Here is a 17,825-nt window from a genome sequence, read left to right on the forward strand (position 1 = left end):
CGCAGTGATTAGCACTGCCGCCTCCCGGCACTGAGGACCCGGGTTCGATCCCAGCCCTGGGTCACTGCCCGTGTGGAGTTTGCACATTCTCCCCATGTCTGCCTGGGTCTCACCTCCACAACCCAAAGATGTGCAGGGTAGGGAGATTGGCCATGCTAAATTGCCCCTTAATTGGAAAAAAAAAGTTTTTAAAAAATTTAACAAAAACTTTGAAGTATCAATTAACAATATTAATTGTGATTTAACACCATCTACGATCTCTGCCTTAATAAAATGTATAGAAACCTTATTTGTAGAATTTCCAATGAGCAAATAGCAAACCATAATCATTGTCTCAGTGAGTTCAAGAGTAACATTTCTTTTTACTATTCAATCTGCAGGTTATTCATTCCGATGCCTATTACTGTAAAACTATCCTTGATGATAACAGCTCCTCTGCCCTCATCATTCTCGGCTTCGTCCTGATGTCCCCCCTTATTGTGATCGCCATGGTGACCTACTGCAGTGTGGCACGTCGTCTGCGGCTCTTCCTTTGCTTCGTGCCCTACACCCGAGCCGTCTACAAAGGCATGAAGTGGACTGGGCATGACCACCCCAGCGGCTGCTGCTGCTGCGGAAAAGAATGGGACAGCAATTTGAAGGCTTGGGTCTGAGTGTGTTTTAGATGACCTGACTGCGCACACTTGTATAATAATCTTGCTTTCCATCTTCTGCATTGTGAAATTATTGACGTTTTACAATTAAAATCAAAACAGGTCCCCTCAGCATTTGGACAGGTGAATGTATGTCTTGGTTTGAGAGATGTATCCGAATTAGATGATTGTGTGAATAAAAACAATGTGCAAAGGTACGGGTGAGCGGGGTGGGGGGTTGGAGGCAGGGGAGTGGCACTAAACCACACTGCTCATTTGGAGAGTGCAAATATGATGGGACAAATGGCCTCTTTCTGATGGAGCCCCACTAGGTGTGGCAGATTGATTGCCCGGCTGTCAGAACCAACAGGGAGCATGTTCAATGACGGTTGGGTTCAGGTTTAAGAACTTTAATAAATTATTTCATCCCACCTGACCCAAAAACGCCCATCTCTTCAAGGTTGCAAACCCCCCTCATCAGGAGTAACGTGACTGTCCACAGTTAGATGAGCTCGCAAATCACAAGTCAACATCTGGGACCTCAGAGCTGTGGCGCTTCCAGTAGTTTCCTGCATTCTGCACTTTTAGCAAGCTGAAGGTAGCAGCCCCAGTTTCCCATTAGCTACCGTCATCTAAATATCTCTTTCTGACAGAGCTGCTAATGGGCCATTACAGCACAGCCCATCGTTCATAATCCGTGACAGAGCAGCCACATTCAGCGTTTGCAAAAAACTGCCTGAAGGAAAAATCCGTCGGATTCAAAGTCCTTGGACGTGTTTATGGCATTTCTTTTAAAATAAGCGATTGGGATTTGTAGAAAATAAATTCACCCCTCACACTGCGCGCTCATCTGGACTGATTATCCCAGAACCAGCATTGTGTCACCAAATCCAGTCACTTGATCATCCTTTCAAACAGCATTTGAATCTTTTTTTTAACTCCATTCTTAAAGTTACAAAGCCAATGTGCAGAGTGGATGGGTCAAGCCCTTAATTCATCTCATGGCTTGCTCCAAATAAACAATTCAAATTCAAATTGAAGCCAATTCGTGGTCTCCACAAGAGAGACATACAAGGTCCAAGCTGACAAGAAAGCTCCCTCGGCATCATCTTGGGCTTGATCTGACACTTGATCTTAGCCATAAGGCCGAAAAGCGAACAAAAACAGGCACTTGCTGTGCAGGTTAATACACAGCAATTTACAGGATGGCTCGGCAAAAGGAGAAAGATACACATTTCTGTCAAATAGAACGATAGAATCCCTGCAGTGCAGAAGGAGGTCCACTCGGCCCATCAAGTCGGCACTGATCCTCTGAAAGAGCACCCTACCTAGGCCCACTCCCCCACCCTATCCCCGTAACTCCACCTTACCTACACATCCTTGGACACTAAGGGGCTATTTAGCATGGCCAATCCAACTAACCTGTACATCTTTGGACTGGGGGAGGAAACTGCAGGAAACCCTCGCAGACATGGGGAGAAAGTGCAAACTCCACACACACAGGCCGAGGTTGGAATTGAACTCGGGTCCCTGGCGCTGTGAGGCAGCAATGCTGACCGCTGTGCCGCAGTAGACATGGGAAGGATTTCTAGTGCCAAGTTAGCAGCATCCCGCACAACCTATAAGTGTTGATCAGTATTCATAAACCTTATGTATGTTTATGTGTGAAGGCATTGGCATTACATGAGGAGAGGTGGAGATTTTGTTTGGCTTTATGTCCCAATTAATACAGGAATAGAGAGGCACGGAGCATGTTTTCCAATGAGGGATAATCACAGATTCATTCTCTGTGCTGTTGAGCCCATGGTGATGTTAGTTGCTAGTGCCCTTGAATATCAGTTAGTGGTTTGTATGTTTGCTAATGTTCTGTCAGGATTGGGAGAACCACTGCACTAATCCACAGTGAATTCTCAAGCATAAACCACAGTTAATGTACACTGCCTGTTTGTTCAAATATCCTTCGAAATGTTAGATGTGACCAGAATCATTTTGCTATCAATGCCTAACGTTTCTAATGGCATGATCGTTTTAACCCTTTGCTCACGCCAAGTGATCTGCTTCCAGTCTGGCAACACGTCAGCACAAACATAGCAAAATGCAAACCGTGAAAAATAATCAACTTGTGAAAACTGCAAATGGAATAAATGTGGCTCTATGCTGAAACGTGGAGAATGATGCATCCTTACTTGCGATTTCATAAACATCAAAATGGAATCTTTTCAGTGACTCCCTATCATGCACAAGTGCAGTGACAGCATGGAACCAGCCCTTGCCATAGGACTTCCTATTCAACGACAGTACGGATGCTCTCTTACAGGAAAGGTTTTGAATCCGTTCTATCTGCCAATACTGACAGAATGTCACCTTCTCCCAATGTCTGCGTGGGTCTCACCCCCACAACCCAATGATCTGCAATGCAGCTGGATTGGCCACACTAAATTGCCCCTTAATTGGGAAAAAATGATTGGGTACTCTAAATGTACTTAAAGAAAGAATGTAATTCCAACTGGCTTTTCTCAACGTTAATATTACATCAATAGTCATCAATGCTGGAGATATAACTTACAACAAACACCAACATCTTTCATTGCAGGCGCAATCATATTACAATATTGACATCTTTCCATGCCAGAATGAAATCACAATAGTGTCAGCTACGAATGCTGGCACCATATTGCCACAATACTGACCATTTCTCAGTGCTACTTTATCCTTACCATCTGGACATTGATTAGTGTTCCAACACTGATTAGATGCCGGACTGCAATATTTCATTACACTGTTTCAAAGCTGCACAACAGAATCAAATGGGCCAATACAAGGCTTTAGCATTCCATCAGTAGATATAGGGCTGTAGTATCTTGCCAGCTAGGGGGTCAGCTAGCTCAGTTGGCAGGGCGGCTGGTCTGTGATGCAGAGAGACGCCAACAGCATGGGTTCAATTCCCTTATCAGCTGAGGTTATTCATGAAGATCCCATCTGAGGTTTGGTGATCATCAGTCAGCTCTCCCCCATCAAAGGGGAAAGCAGCCTCTGGGGCTGTGGTGACATTGTATTCAGTCAGTGTGTGCATAGATACAGAGTTACAGTATCCCTCCAGAGGGTAGATGGAGGACGATGTTAATTAATCACAGATAAATAGAAGGTGACTGTATTCTTCCATCTCAGGTTAGATTCTGTCATTGGATAGAAGCTAGGGGTAGGGCTTCTTGTCATTGGGAAATAGTGATGTACTGGTAACGCCACCTAGAGGCATTCGTTCAGGGCAGCTGGTGGAATTCAAATTCAAGTTATTATGATCCCGGGTCAGACCCCAACAGTGGCTAGGATACTGGACAGAAAACCCAATATTTAATTTTAATTTTATAAGACTGTGAGGAAAGGATACTTCGCTCCAGGAGTGATTACATGAGGAAATAGGGGTGTGGCATATTAAAACAAACTTTATTACTGACACAGTATTAAAATATATTTAACATCACACAAGAAAATAACTTACAATTACCCCTTAAACAATGCTACTCAAAGGAGTGAACACAATATCCTTAACTGCTTTCTTTATTCCCACTTAAACAATAAGATAAAGCCCCATCTCAGCTCTCAATCCATTATTAAACCATTGGCACTCGGGAATACTTGCTTTAAAGTGATGTTCTTTGAGAAAGAAAGATATTTTGAGACTGCTTAAACGATAAGATCTGACTCCTGTCAGACCCATGCAGAAACCCTGGCTTTATCTCTTCAAAAGCTGTTTCAGCTGTTTTTTCACCTTTCCAACCACACTGCTCTTCTGCCTGCAGACATATCAATTAACTGAGCTGCAGAGATAAAACTGCTTGACTTGTGGTCACAGCTCCATCCAGCTCAGAACTGAACTGCTTCTTTGCAAAACACCTGATGCCTTCGCTCCACTCAGCAACAACCTTTATCATAGATCATAGAATTTACAGTGCAGAAGGAGGCCATTCGGCCCATCGAGTCTGCTCTTGGAAAGAGCACCCTACCCAAGGTCAACACCTCCACCCTATCCCCATAACCCAGTAACCCCACCCAACACTAAGGGCAATTTTGGACACTAAGGGCAATTTAGCACGGCCAATCCACCTAACCTGCACATCTTTGGACTGTGGGAGGAAACCGGAGCACCCGGAGGAAACCCACGCACACACGGGGAGGACGTGCAGACTCCGCACAGACAGTGACCCAAGCCGGAATTGAACCTGGGACCCTGGAGCTGTGAAGCAATTGTGCTATCCACAATGCTACCGTGCTGCCCACCGTACCAAGCTGAAATCTAATTAACTCCACAGGGAATCCCCTTAACCAAAAACATTCTATTAGCCCAAGCCTTTCATGATTGTTTAAATGCACCCCTGGCACCCAAAATATTCTTGCCTTTCAAACTAGGAGTTCTTTTAAAACACGATTGCAACAGTCGCACATACACTAACCCAGATTTTAACCCTTACTGCTCCAAATACTATAATTCAGTACACCTGAAATTTCTACATTCATCACAAGATATCTGGAATTGAAAGCTAGTCTCAGTAATGGTGACCGTGAAACCATTATCCACTGCTGTAAAAAAAAATGTGGTTCACTAATGTGCTTCAGGGAAGGAAATCTGCTATCCTGACCCGCTCTGGCCTACATGTGACTCCAGACCCACAGCAATGTAGCTGATTCTTAACTGCCCTCTGAAATGGCCTAGCAAGCTACTCAGTTCTTGGGCAATAAGCGATAGGCAGCAAACGCTGGCCTTGCCAGCGAGACTCATATCCTATACAGAAATAGGGATTCAGAACATTTGCATTCCTTCCCCTGGTACATGCAGGCTGATGGTATCCTATCATTGAGTTGATGCATGACTACACAAATCGATGTTAAGGAGTCAGAAAGCTACATGGTTTCATTCCTGGATAGGTACACTGCTACTGCTTTCCAACATCAGTACCAGATCAAAGTGTTTGATCATTGGGTGGATATAGGACTACAATATAGCCACTTATAGAGACCACTAATTAAATCGGGGAAATGTTGGTGATGTAAAGCATCTTTCACAAAATATTGCTAAAGCAGCACTGAATTTAGATACCACATCATTTGTTCACCAGCGGCCTATTACTGTCCTTTTCTGTCAGATGGGTAATGTTTGGACTCAAAATGGCTTCTTCCTCGACCACCGCGTGGATATTCAAATGAATCGAAAGCAGGTTTGCAGGGGCAAATTCATCAATGTCACGCTGCCAGCAAGAAGCCACACTGGAAAGTAACAGATGTTGGTTAATGAAGCTCTCTGGTGTTAGCTTCAATCCACAGCCCGGGATTTCCCCCGATATCGGCAAAGATGCCGACAGCAATGGCAGGTTTCTCCGCCAGACAGTGCAGGACTTCGAAAAAAAATTTAAGTCCCGGGAAGCCCGACATATCACTGGCAGGGCGGCCTCTGATTCGCTCGCCCTGCCATCAAATCAGACAACCGATGATCTGGGACACCATCTTTAAAGGCTGCCCCAGTGCACAGCGAGCAAACTCCTTCACCCAGGTGCAGCTCCCCGGCTCCCCACTGGCACTACCCTGGCATCAAGCCGGAAGTACCTGGACACAACCCTGACACTATCCTGGCATCAAGCTGGCACTACCTGGGCACTGCCATGGCACTGCCCTGGCACTACCACCATGTCACCATGCCACAGTGGATGGATGTTTTGACATGGGGGGGGGGATCAATTCCTGGGTATGGGTCTGATAATTATATGTTAATTTATTATAATGGGGTTCCAGACATTCAATGTCGAGAAACGCAGCCTGCCACTGACGTGGGCAGAGGACAATTACGTCATGCTTTCATGTTGTCATGAAGCGTGACTTTGGTCTTGTCACAATATTTTCTGCTCCCGTTGCCGAACCTGCCCGACTCAAACGGGAGTCAAACCCCCCAGCCATGCCCCGTCCAGTGCTGCTCCTGCTGAGAAGTGTAGGGTCAATATATTTAATCGATGAAGTTCCCAGGCGGCACAATGGTTATTTCAGTGCTTCACTATCCAAAACATTAGCTCGATATCACCATGGCAATTGGGCAGGTGACTGTTACAATGATACAGATATGAAAATGGTACCCATGATTGTATGACACTCCAGTGTATTCTCATTTACTTTTTACACTGAACTCCAATTTTAAAATCAAAAGCGAATAGATATCTGGAGATTTCATTATGGTCTGACTGCTGGTATGTCCAATAGATAATAGAGAGATAGCTGTCACCATTAAAAATAAAGTGAAACTTTGAGCTTGAGTGCAGACTCAATAGGGTGCAAACCCAGCAGATTCGGCTGGCACCCCAGACTGCGGTGCCCACATCCATAAGCCCTCCATGCCCCCTTGCCCCTGACTCTGATCAGGTTTACGGATAAAAATCCATGCAACCTACATCTGAGGCCTGGATGTTCACCACCGCAGTGAGTCTCTCCTTCCCGGAAAATCCCGGACGTGGCTGGATAGCTATTCAGATTCTTGATTAACAAGTGTGTGTGTGGGGGGGGGGGGGGACCGAGTGGCCTACTCCTGCTCCTAATTTTTATGTTCATTTTCTAGGGAGCAGGGGACTGGAGATGGGCTAGGTGTAGAATTCTCAGAGGTATCTGGCTATTTAACTCACCAGCTGCCTCCACTGACACCCCAGCCACGTGAACATTGAACAGTAGGAAGTCCTACAATACCAGGTTAAAGTCCAACAGATTCCTTTAGAATCACTAGCTTTCGGAGCGTAGCTCCTTCATCAGGCGAGTGAAGGAGCTGATCACCTGATGAAAGAGCTACGCTCCGAAAGTTAGTGATTCCAGAGAAATCTGTTGGACTTTAACCTGGTGTTTGTTGTAAGACTTCTTACTGTGCCCACCCCAGTCCAACGCCCACATCTCCCCATCGTGAATATTGAAGTTCACAGAGCAGGGCAAGTCAAAGGAGGGCAATTTTCGATGCGTTTGCTTTCAGAGCCAGGTACTCCCTTGGAGAGGTGAGGTATCCCAGTAAAGTTATATTGAAGCTTGCATTTAGTGCCGCAGAATTTCCAGGAACCTATGTCCGATTGTCCTCTTGTGGCCCAAAGGAGTGGGAAGCTGGGGTTGCTGGTCTTTCTGGGTAATTTTTCTTTGCCCCCACTGAGAAATGCACGTAGATTCAAGGATGAATGGGTGGTGGGCATGGCACCCTCTCACATGGAGGAACGCAAAGACAGGGTCGAAGGTCAAGAAGAAGAGAAGGCTGCAGGAGCACAAGGAAGGAGGAGAGGAGAGGATGGACAACTAGGTTCTACCTTGTGGGGAAGGTGTACAGACTGAGGACTCATACCTCAACATGATGGAAAACCCGTGCGGAAGAAGGCTCAGACTGAGCCGTGACATTGTGACAAACATTTTTCACATGGTGCAGCAGCAACTGGAGCCACAATCCATTGACTTCCATACCCTGCCAGTCGCTGTGAAGGTAAGCACCACACGGAACCTCCATGCCTCAGGCTCTTTCCTGGACTCAGCAGAAGACCTGCCTGATATATCCCAGACAGCAACTCACAAATGCATTATGAAAGTGACTAATGCCCTGTTCGTTCATCCGGGGAAGTATATTCGCTTCCCCATGGATCTTCAATTTCAGACTCAGAGAGCCAATGACTAAGTTTGCGAAATTGCAGGCTTCCCTCAGGTGTAGGCATCATTGAATGCACACATGTTGCAATAAAGCTCCCAACTCAGCATGTGGACACCTTAATCAACCACAAGTCATTTCATCCATCAATGCGCAGGCCGTTTGCAACCGCAATAAGGTGTTTTCGGAAGTGTGTGCAAGATTCCCAGGATCCTTCACACTAAGGAATTTTCAGCTCTCCAATCTATTTCATCCACCCATGCAGATCCAGGGATGGTTCCAAGGGGACAAGAGCTACCCCCTAGGAACATGGCATAATGATCCCCTTTAGGCACTCACAATCAGAGGCAGCGTGAAACTACAGTTGCAGCCATGTATACTATCTGCAGACAAGGAATAATATTTAAGAAGGCCCTTGGCATTTTAAACATGAGATTCCGATGCCTCGATTGCTCAGGTGGAGCTCTCCAATGCGCTCCAGCAAGGAGTTCAAGAATAGTTATTGCTATACATTGCTGCACAGCCAGGGGCCTCTATCTTCATGATGATGAAGCCATGGGCAGAGCCTGGTTGAGCTGGTTCGGGGATGGTTTAGCACACTGGGTTAAATCGCTGGCGTTGAAAGCAGACCAAGGCAGGCCAGCAGCACGGTTCAATTCCCGTAATAGCCTCCCCAAACAGGCGCCGGAATGTGGCGACTAGGGGCTTTTCACAGTAACTTCATTTGAAGCCTACTCGTGACAATAAGCGATTTTCATTCATTTCATTTTCATTCATTTCAACCTCTGAGGAAAAAGAGGATGAGGAAGAGAAGGAAGTCCATGTACATTCAGGTCATTCCGAAATAGATGAGGATGATAAGTCCGCCAATGGCAGAGCAGCAAGGAGGCAAAAACATGGGCCCCAGGCTCATGCCATCCAGGATGGGATCATTGCCAGAGGGGTCCTTGATCAGAATAGACTTTCATAACCTCCTCTAAAATAACAAACAGTCCCTGGTCACCCCATAAATATCCTTGTATCTTCATGCCACAGTCTCTCAAGGGGCTGCCCATTGCTCAAAACGGAAGCAATATCAATGATTCAGATTCTAAAACATTCAAATTGCTGCTATCCTTTCCATCATAAACATGGTCGAGAGCATCTTTCAGTCACACATGGTAATCAATACCTTTCGTCCTTGCCCCCTCACATGAATGTCATTGGTAGTAAACCATGCACCCCATGCTGCCAAATGGACAATGCCCACAATGCAGATAATGACATGAATTGGTAAACCACTGTTGCACCTGTATTAGGTGATGTACGGTAGGACCTGTACTACAGGTTCGCCGGTAGTCCCTGCCTGTTGGCTCCGCCCAGGAGGCAGGGTATAAATTTGCGTGTCCTCCAGCCAGCAACCATTTCGCCAACTGCTGTGGGAGGCCACACATCTGATAGCAATAAAGCCTCAGTTGGATTCAACTATCGTCTTTTGTCCAATTGACCGTGCCTCAATTTATTGCTGTCAGTTTCTAAGGATGGACCTCCGTATCAAACCGGATCGCCCGCAGCTGGATCCGCACTCAAGCGATGCCAGAAAGGACTTCCAGCACTGGCTAGCTTGCTTCGAGGCGTATATCAACGCGGCACCAACCCCTGTTCCGGAGGCTCAGAAGATTCAGATTTTATATTCCAGGTTGAGCTCCAAAGTCTTTCCGTTAATCCAGGACGCGCCGAACTACGGCGAAGCCACGACTCTGCTCAAGGACAACTACGCACAGAAAACGAACACGCTCTTCGCCAGGCACGCACTCGCCACTCGCTCTCAACATCCTGGTGAGTCCATAGAGGACTTCTGGCGGGCCCTAATCCCACTAGTCCGGGACTGTGACTGTCAGGCCGTTACGGCCACGGAACACTCAGACCTCCTTATGCGGGACGCTTTTGTGACTGGAATTGGGTCAGATCTCATATGCCAGCGGCTCCTAGAAGGGGCCACGCGCAACCTCGCAGAGACTAAAATGCTAGCTCTCTCCATGATGGTCGCCCTGCACAAGGTCCAGTCCTACACCCCCAGCCGCGCGGCCCACCCCTCCTATGCTTCGGGGACCCCACAGACAGCCGCCCCAGCGGGGGCGCTGCCCACCCAATATGCCTGCGCTGCACGCCAGCCAGCGAACCCCGGGGGCCCCCAATGCTATTTTTGTGGCCAACAGAAGCAACCCCACCAACACTGCCCAGTCTGCGCTGCCCTTTGTAAAGCCTGCGGGAAGAAGGGCCACTTCGCCGCGGTGTGTCAGGCCCGCTCAGTAGCCGCTATCGCCCCCACCCACCTTGGTCACGGACAATGGGCGCCGCCATCCCCCCCCCTCAGACCATATGCAGCCAGTGGGCACCGCCATCTTCCCCTCCGCGCAACACGTGCGTTCCATGGGCGCCGTCATTTTGTAACCCTCAAGATCTTCGGGCGCCGCCATCTTGTCTACCCCTCAGCCTTCCAGGACCCGGGCTCACCACCCGCCCCATTATCCGACAACCAACCAAGACTCGCCTCCATGTCAATCGACCAGTCTTGTCCGCGTAACCTGACCAACGCATCCACCAGCGTGAAAGCTGACGGACATGCAACCTCCTGCCTGCTGGACTCCGGGAGCACCAAAAGCTTCATACACCCGGATACGGTAAGGTCCTGCTCCCTCACAATACACCCCGCCAACCAAAACATCTCCCTGGCCTCCGGATCCCATTGTGTAGCGATCCGGGGGTACTGTATGGTCACGCTAATGGTCCAGGGCGTAGAATTCAGCGGCTTCTGCCTCTACATCCTCCCTAACCTCTGCGCTGCACTAATCCTCAGCCTGGACTTTCAGTGCAACCTCCAGAGGCTAACTCTGAAATTCAACTGGCCCTTACCACCCTTACTGTGTGCGGCCTCGCGACCCGAATGATCGACCCACCTTCCCTCTTTGCCAATCTAACTCCAGATTGCAAACCCGTCGCCACCAGGAGCAGACGGTCCAGCACCCAGGACAAGACCTTCATCAGGTCCGAAGTCCAGCAGCTGCTTCGGGAAGGCATCATCGAGGCCAGCAACAGCCCCTGGAGAGCTCAAGTGGTAGTAGTTAAAACTGGGGAGAAACACCGAATGGTCGTGGACTACAGCCAGACCATCAACCGGTACACGCAGCTCGATGCGTACCCCCTCCCACGCATATCTGACATGGTTAACCAGATTGCGCAGTACTGGGTCTTCTCAACGTTAGACCTGAAATCCACCTACCACCAGCTCCTCATCCGTAAATCGGACCGTCCATACACTGGCTTCGAGGCAGACGGCCGCCTATACCACTTCCTTAGGGTCCTCTTCGGCGTCACAAACGGGGTCTCGGTCTTCCAAAGGGAGATGGACCGAATGGTCGACCGGTACGGGTTGCGGGCCACCTTTCCGTACCTAGACAACGTCACCATCTGCGGCCATGATCAGCAGGACCACGACGCCAACCTTGCTAAATTTCTCCACACCGCTACTCTCCTAAACCTCACTTACAACAAGGAGAAGTGCGTGTTCAGCACAAACCCCTATGTGGTCCAGAACGGAGTTCTGGAGCCCGATCCCGACCGCATACGCCCCCTCATGGAGATCCCCCTACCCCACTGCCCGAAGGCCCTCAAACGCTGCCTGGGGTTCTTTTCGTACTACGCTCAGTGGGTCCCAAACTATGCGGACAAGGCCCGCCCACTCATACAGTCCACCCAGTTTCCCCTGACGGCTGAGGCCCAACAGGCCTTCGCCTGGATCAGAGCTGATATTGCCACGACCACAATGCACGCTGTAGATGAGACACTGCCCTTCCAAGTAGAAAGCGACGCATCAGACGTCGCCCTTGCCGCCACCCTCAATCAGGCAGGCAGGCCCGTGGCATTCTTTTCCCGCACCCTCCATGACTCTGAAATTCGGCACTCATCCGTCGAAAAAGAGGCCCAGGCTATCGTTGAGGCTGTGCGACATTGGAGGCATTACCTGGCTGGCAGGAGATTCACTCTCCTCACTGACTAACGGTCGGTAGCCTTCATGTTCAACAACACACAGCGGGGCAAGATCAAGAACGATAAAACCTTGAGGTGGAGGATCGAGCTCTCCACCTACAATTACGAGATTATGTATCACCCTGGTAAGCTCAACGAGCCCCCAGACACCCTATCACGAGGTACATGTGCCAGCGCACAGGTAGACTGACTCCGGACCCTGCACGACAGCCTTTGTCACCCAGGGATCACACGGTTATACCACTTCATTAAGGCACGAAATCTGCCGTACACCGTCAAGGAAGTAAGGACAATCACCAGGGACTGCCAGGTCTGTGCAGAGTGCAAGCCGCACTTCTACCAGCCAGACCGCGCACGCCTGGTGAAGGCCTCAGCGTGGACTTCAAAGGCCCCCTCCCCTCCATCGACCGTCACACACATTTTCTCAGTGTGATCGAAGAATACTCCAGATACCCCTTTGCCATCCCTTGCCCCGACATGACGTCTGCCACCATCATTAAAGCCCTCAACACAATCTTCGCTCTGTTCGGTTTCCCCGCCTACATCCACAGTGACAGGGGATCCTCATTCATGAGTGATGAGCTGCATCAATTCCTGCTCAGCAGGGGTATCGCCTCCAGCAGAACGACAAGCTACAACCCCCAGGGAAACGGACAGGTAGAAAGGGAGAATGAGACGGTATGGAGGGCCATCCAGCTGGCCTGACGGTCCAGGAACCTCCCGGCCTCCCACTGGCAGGAGGTCCTCCCTGATGCACTCCACTCCATTCGCTCATTACTCTGCACTGCCACTAACAATACACCCCATGAACGTCTTTTTGCCTTCCCCAGGAAGTCCACATCCAGGGTGTCGCTCCCGACTTGGCTCGCAGCTCCAGGAACCGTGCTTCTCCATAAGCACGTCCAGCTCCATAAGGCGGACCCGTTGGTGGAGAGGGTGCACTTGCTCCTCACAAACCACCAGTACACCTACGTGGCGTTCCCCGATGGCCGCCAGGATACTCTCTCCCTCAGGGACTTGGCACCAGGAGGTTCCACCCCCACACCCCCTCCGCCCCCGATGCCACCCTCCCCCTCCCCTGTCACTCCCAACAGCACCCCCCCCCAGGGCCATCCATCCACCCCTGCCCACGCCCGACGATGAAGAGGATCTGGTCACCATCGACCAGATCAGCACCAACATTGCCGACCCCACTGCGTCGCTCCCAGAGGAACATCAAGGCCCCGGACTGGCTAAACCTCTGACCGGTCCACCGAACATCAGAGGACATTTGTTTGCTCAAATCTTGTAAACATTAACTCATTGTTGTATATAGTTATCCAACACCCCCGCTGGACTCCATGTTTAACAGGGGGTGAATGTGGTAAACCACTTTTGCACCTGTATTAGGTGACATAAGGTAGGACATGTACTACAGGTTCGCTGGTAGTCCCTGCCTGCTGGTTCTGCCCAGGAGGCGGGGTAGAAATATGCGTGTCCTCCAGCCAGCAGCCATTTCGCCAGCTGCTGTGGGAGGCCACACATCTGATAGCAATAAAGCCTCAGTTGGATTCAACTATCGTCTTTGTCCAATTGATCGTGCCTCAATTAATGAAGCTGTTAAAGACTATACATGAAGATACGAGAGTATGCTGCATCATACATGGAGGTATAACATCTCACGCATGATGATAAGTTAATTGTGCAATGACATACCATTGAAATAACACTTGCAACATCCATTCTGGCAAATAGTCCTGGTTGGAATTCCTTACATAAAATTCCCACAGTACCGAAAGAGGCCATTCGGCCCATCGAGTCTGCACCAACCCTCTGAAAGAGCATCCTATCTTAGCCCACTCCCCCGCTCTATCCCCGTAACCCCACCTGACCTGCACATCTTTGGAGACTGAGGGGCAATTTAGCATGGCAAATCCACCTAATCTGCACTTCTTTGGACTGTGGGAGGAAACTAGAGCACCCGGAGGAAACCCACGTAGACACGGGGATAACGTGCAAACTCCGTGCAAACGCCACACAGTCACCCAAGGTTGGAATGGAACCCGGGTGTCATGATATCCACATCAGCATATCATGGTGCAATCACACACACACTGATGGACAGGCAGTTGGAACAATCAGCACACACATAACATCGCAGCCAATCACCAGTGAGAGCACACGCACTATAAAACAGGGAACACCACAGTTCCCGCTCATTCTACCAGGAGATAGCTCAGAGCACAGAGCTCACAACGTGCCACTCAGACATAGACCATGTGCTGAGTGCCTCACTAAGATAGTGATAGGGCTGGGTCCACAGGTTAGCTGGTGAAGCACGTACCCAAGCCAGTAGTTAGTTGTTATCGTTGATTGGACAATAAAACAGAGTTGTACCATCTACAGCCTCGTTGGATCATTTGTGCATCAGAGCACCCAACACGACATGATACCAGTAGTGGACGCTAACCAGCGACTGTGAGACCGACCTGCACCCTTTCAGAAATCCACCATCCTGCTCCATGGAAAACATCAGCCCGCCGCAGCCGCTCCGAATCGCTGGTAATCTCGGCGTAAACTAGAAGCTGTTTAAACAGCGTTTTCAGCTCTTCCTCGAAGCCACAGACAGGGAGAATGCTGCGGACACCAGGAAGATTGCCCTCCTCCTCTCCACGGCGGGGCAACACGCCATCCACATCTATAACTCCCTGGCATTCGCTGAAGGCAAGGACAAAACAAAATATAAGACGGTGTTTCGGAAGTTCGAGGAACACTTCAGCGTGGAAGTCAATGAGAGCTTCGAGAGGTACCTATTCCAGCAGCGCCTGCAGGGTAAGGATGAGCCTTTCCAATCTTACTTGACACACCTCCGTATCCTCGTGCAGTCCTGCGGCTATGAGGTCACATCCGACTCCATGATACGGGATCAGATAGTTTTTGGGGTCATCTCGGACACTGTACGCCAGCAGCTCCTTAAAATAAAGCGCCTCACCCTATCGACTGCCATCGAAACCTGCGTTCTCCATGAGAATGCGACCAGCCGGTACTCCCAAATCCAGGCGGCCGAAACGGCACGGCATGGGCCCCACGAGGCGGAGCAGGTCCAGTCGATCGAGTTCCTCCTGGCCTGCGGCCCGGTCAAGGGCGGCCATTTTGTGTGCTTGCCGAGGCCTCCCGCGCTTGTACGCGCCAAAAGAGGGGACGTTGACGCAGAGGGACGTGATGCGCAGGCGTGCTCTACGCATGACCGCACCGCGCATGCGCGGTGGCGCAACGAATGCAACGAGCGGCAACTGTGGTTCCACCCACTTAAAGCAGAAATGTCCGACCAAAGCGTGACAATGCCTTCGATGTGGCAGGATGGGCCACTATGCTGCCTGCTGTCGAGCAGCTCAGCCAACTCCCAACAATTCTGCCAGCCTCGCAGGGACGTGCGGGTGATTCAGCCCACCTACACTGAGTCATATCCAGATAGTATGCAGACCAGCGATACCGAAGACAGGGAGCCCTTCCGCATTGCGGTAATCCACAAGAACCGGATGTCCCCAAATCGGAACCACCAGCTGCTGCTAGTGCACAGCATTGATCCAGGCGATGAGTGGTGTGCCACCCTAACGGTCAACCGATCCCAGATCACATTTCGCCTGGACACTGGTGCCTCCGCCAATCTCCTCGCATGGTCAGCCTTCCAGACCTTGAAGGTTAAACCACCGATTCTGCCATCCCACTGTCAGCTGGTTGATTACAATGGAAACGTCATCCCGGCCACGGGGTCCTGCCAGCTCGATGTTACACACAACTCACACAAAGCCACATTGTCATTTGAAATCGTAGGATCCCCGAAGGACTCTCTGTTAGGCGCACAGGCGTGCAAGATCCATCACCTCGTTCAGCGGGTACACACTCTGTCTCCAGAAGGCACGTCCGATTTCCCAGATGCAGACTTCAGGGCACAGCTCCACTCACTCCTCGCGCACAACCAGGAGGTTTTCGAGGGCATGGGCACACTGCCCTACACGTACAAAATATGGCTCAAACCGGACACCACGCCGGTCATTCACGCACCTCGTAGGGTCCCAGCACCACTCAAGGACCGCCTCAAGCAGCAGCTGCAGGACCTGCAGGACCAAGGAGTGCTTTCCCGGGTCACGGAGCCAACGCCATGGGTCAGCTCCATGGTGTGCGTCAAGAAGCCCTCCGGCGAGCTCCGGATCTGTATCGACCCAAAAGATTTAAATCACAACATCATGAGGGAACACTACCCCATACTCAAACGAGAAGAAGTCACGAGCGAGATGGCTCGGTCAAAAATATTCACCAAGCTTGATGCCTCAAAGGGCTTCTGGCAGATTCAATTGGATCAGTCCTGCAGGAAGTTGTGCACTTTCAACACTCCATTTGGCAGATACTGCTACAATAGGATGCCATTTGGCATCATTTCGGCCTCCGAAGTGTTCCATCGCATCATGGAACAGATGATGGAGGGTATCGAAGGGGTACGCATCTACGTAGACGACGTTATCACTGGTCTGCCACACCACAGGAGCACATCAGTCGTCTCCTGCGTGTCTTTGCACGGATACGGGATCAGGGCCTGCGCCTTAACCGAGCCAAATGCTCTTTTGGCCAGACTTAGCTAAAGTTTTTGGGGGACCACATCTCCCGGTCGGGTGTGCAGCCGGATGCCGACAAAGTGGCAGCCATCACAGCCATGCAGCAGCCATCAGACAAGAAGGCAGTGCTGCGCTTTCTCTGGATGGTCAACTTCCTGGGGAAGTTCATTCCTAACCTTGCTTCGCACATGACTGCTCTTCGCCACCTGGTTAAAAAGACAACGGAATTCCAGTGGCTGCCCGCACACCAGAGTGAATGGGAGGAGCTTAAGGTGAAGCTCACCACCGCCCCGGTACTGGTGTTTTTCGATACCACACGGGAAACAAAGATCTCAACTGACGCCAGCCAGTCTGGCATTGGGGCGGTACTCCTCCAACGGGACGACACCGCATCATGGGCTCCAGTCGCCTATGCGTCGCGGGCCATGACCCCCACAGAACAGCGCTATGCGCAGATTGAGAAGGAGTGCCTAGGCCTGTTGACTGGCATCGACAAGTTTCACGACTATGTATATGGTCTTCCGCAGTTCACTGTGGAGACCGACCATTGCCCCCTGGTCGGCATCATTCAGAAGGACCTCAACGACATGACCCCTCGCCTCCAGCGCATTTTGCTCAAGCTCCGGAGGTACGACTTCCAACTTGTCTACACCCCGGGGAAGTATCTCATCATCGCAGATGCTCTGTCCAGGGCGGTCAACACACCTCCCGACTCAGAAGGGTTCGTTTGTCAGGTCGACGCACAGGTAGCCTTCACATCGGCCAATCTGCCGGCCACTGATGCACGTCTGGCCCACATTCGACGTGAGACTGCGACTGACCCCCTTCTACAACGTGTGATGCACCACAAGACAGAAGGGTGGCTCAAGGGGCAGTGCCCACAATTTTACAATGTCCGGGACGACTTGGCCGTCATCGATGGTGTCC

General features: G+C 50.3%; 1 protein-coding gene across 2 annotated transcripts in view; it reads left to right on the forward strand.

Moving 5' to 3' along the window:
• LOC140392701 (transmembrane protein 88-like) overlaps positions 1-2,795 on the forward strand; it is a 64,837-nt gene extending 62,042 nt beyond the window's left edge. The window contains exon 2 of one of the 2 annotated variants that reach the window (XR_011935413.1): positions 381-515. Coding sequence is in view for 1 of the 2 variants with exons in the window: in XM_072478241.1 (XP_072334342.1) it covers positions 381-653 (273 nt within the window). In the remaining variant the exon portion in view is untranslated. Of the gene's footprint in view, positions 1-380 lie in introns of both variants that reach the window. The other variant, XM_072478241.1, reaches the window with a different exon arrangement.
• The last annotated feature ends 15,030 nt before the right edge of the window (positions 2,796-17,825 follow it).

Source organism: Scyliorhinus torazame, chromosome 16, assembly GCF_047496885.1.
Source record: "Scyliorhinus torazame isolate Kashiwa2021f chromosome 16, sScyTor2.1, whole genome shotgun sequence".
Lineage (NCBI taxonomy): Eukaryota > Metazoa > Chordata > Chondrichthyes > Carcharhiniformes > Scyliorhinidae > Scyliorhinus > Scyliorhinus torazame.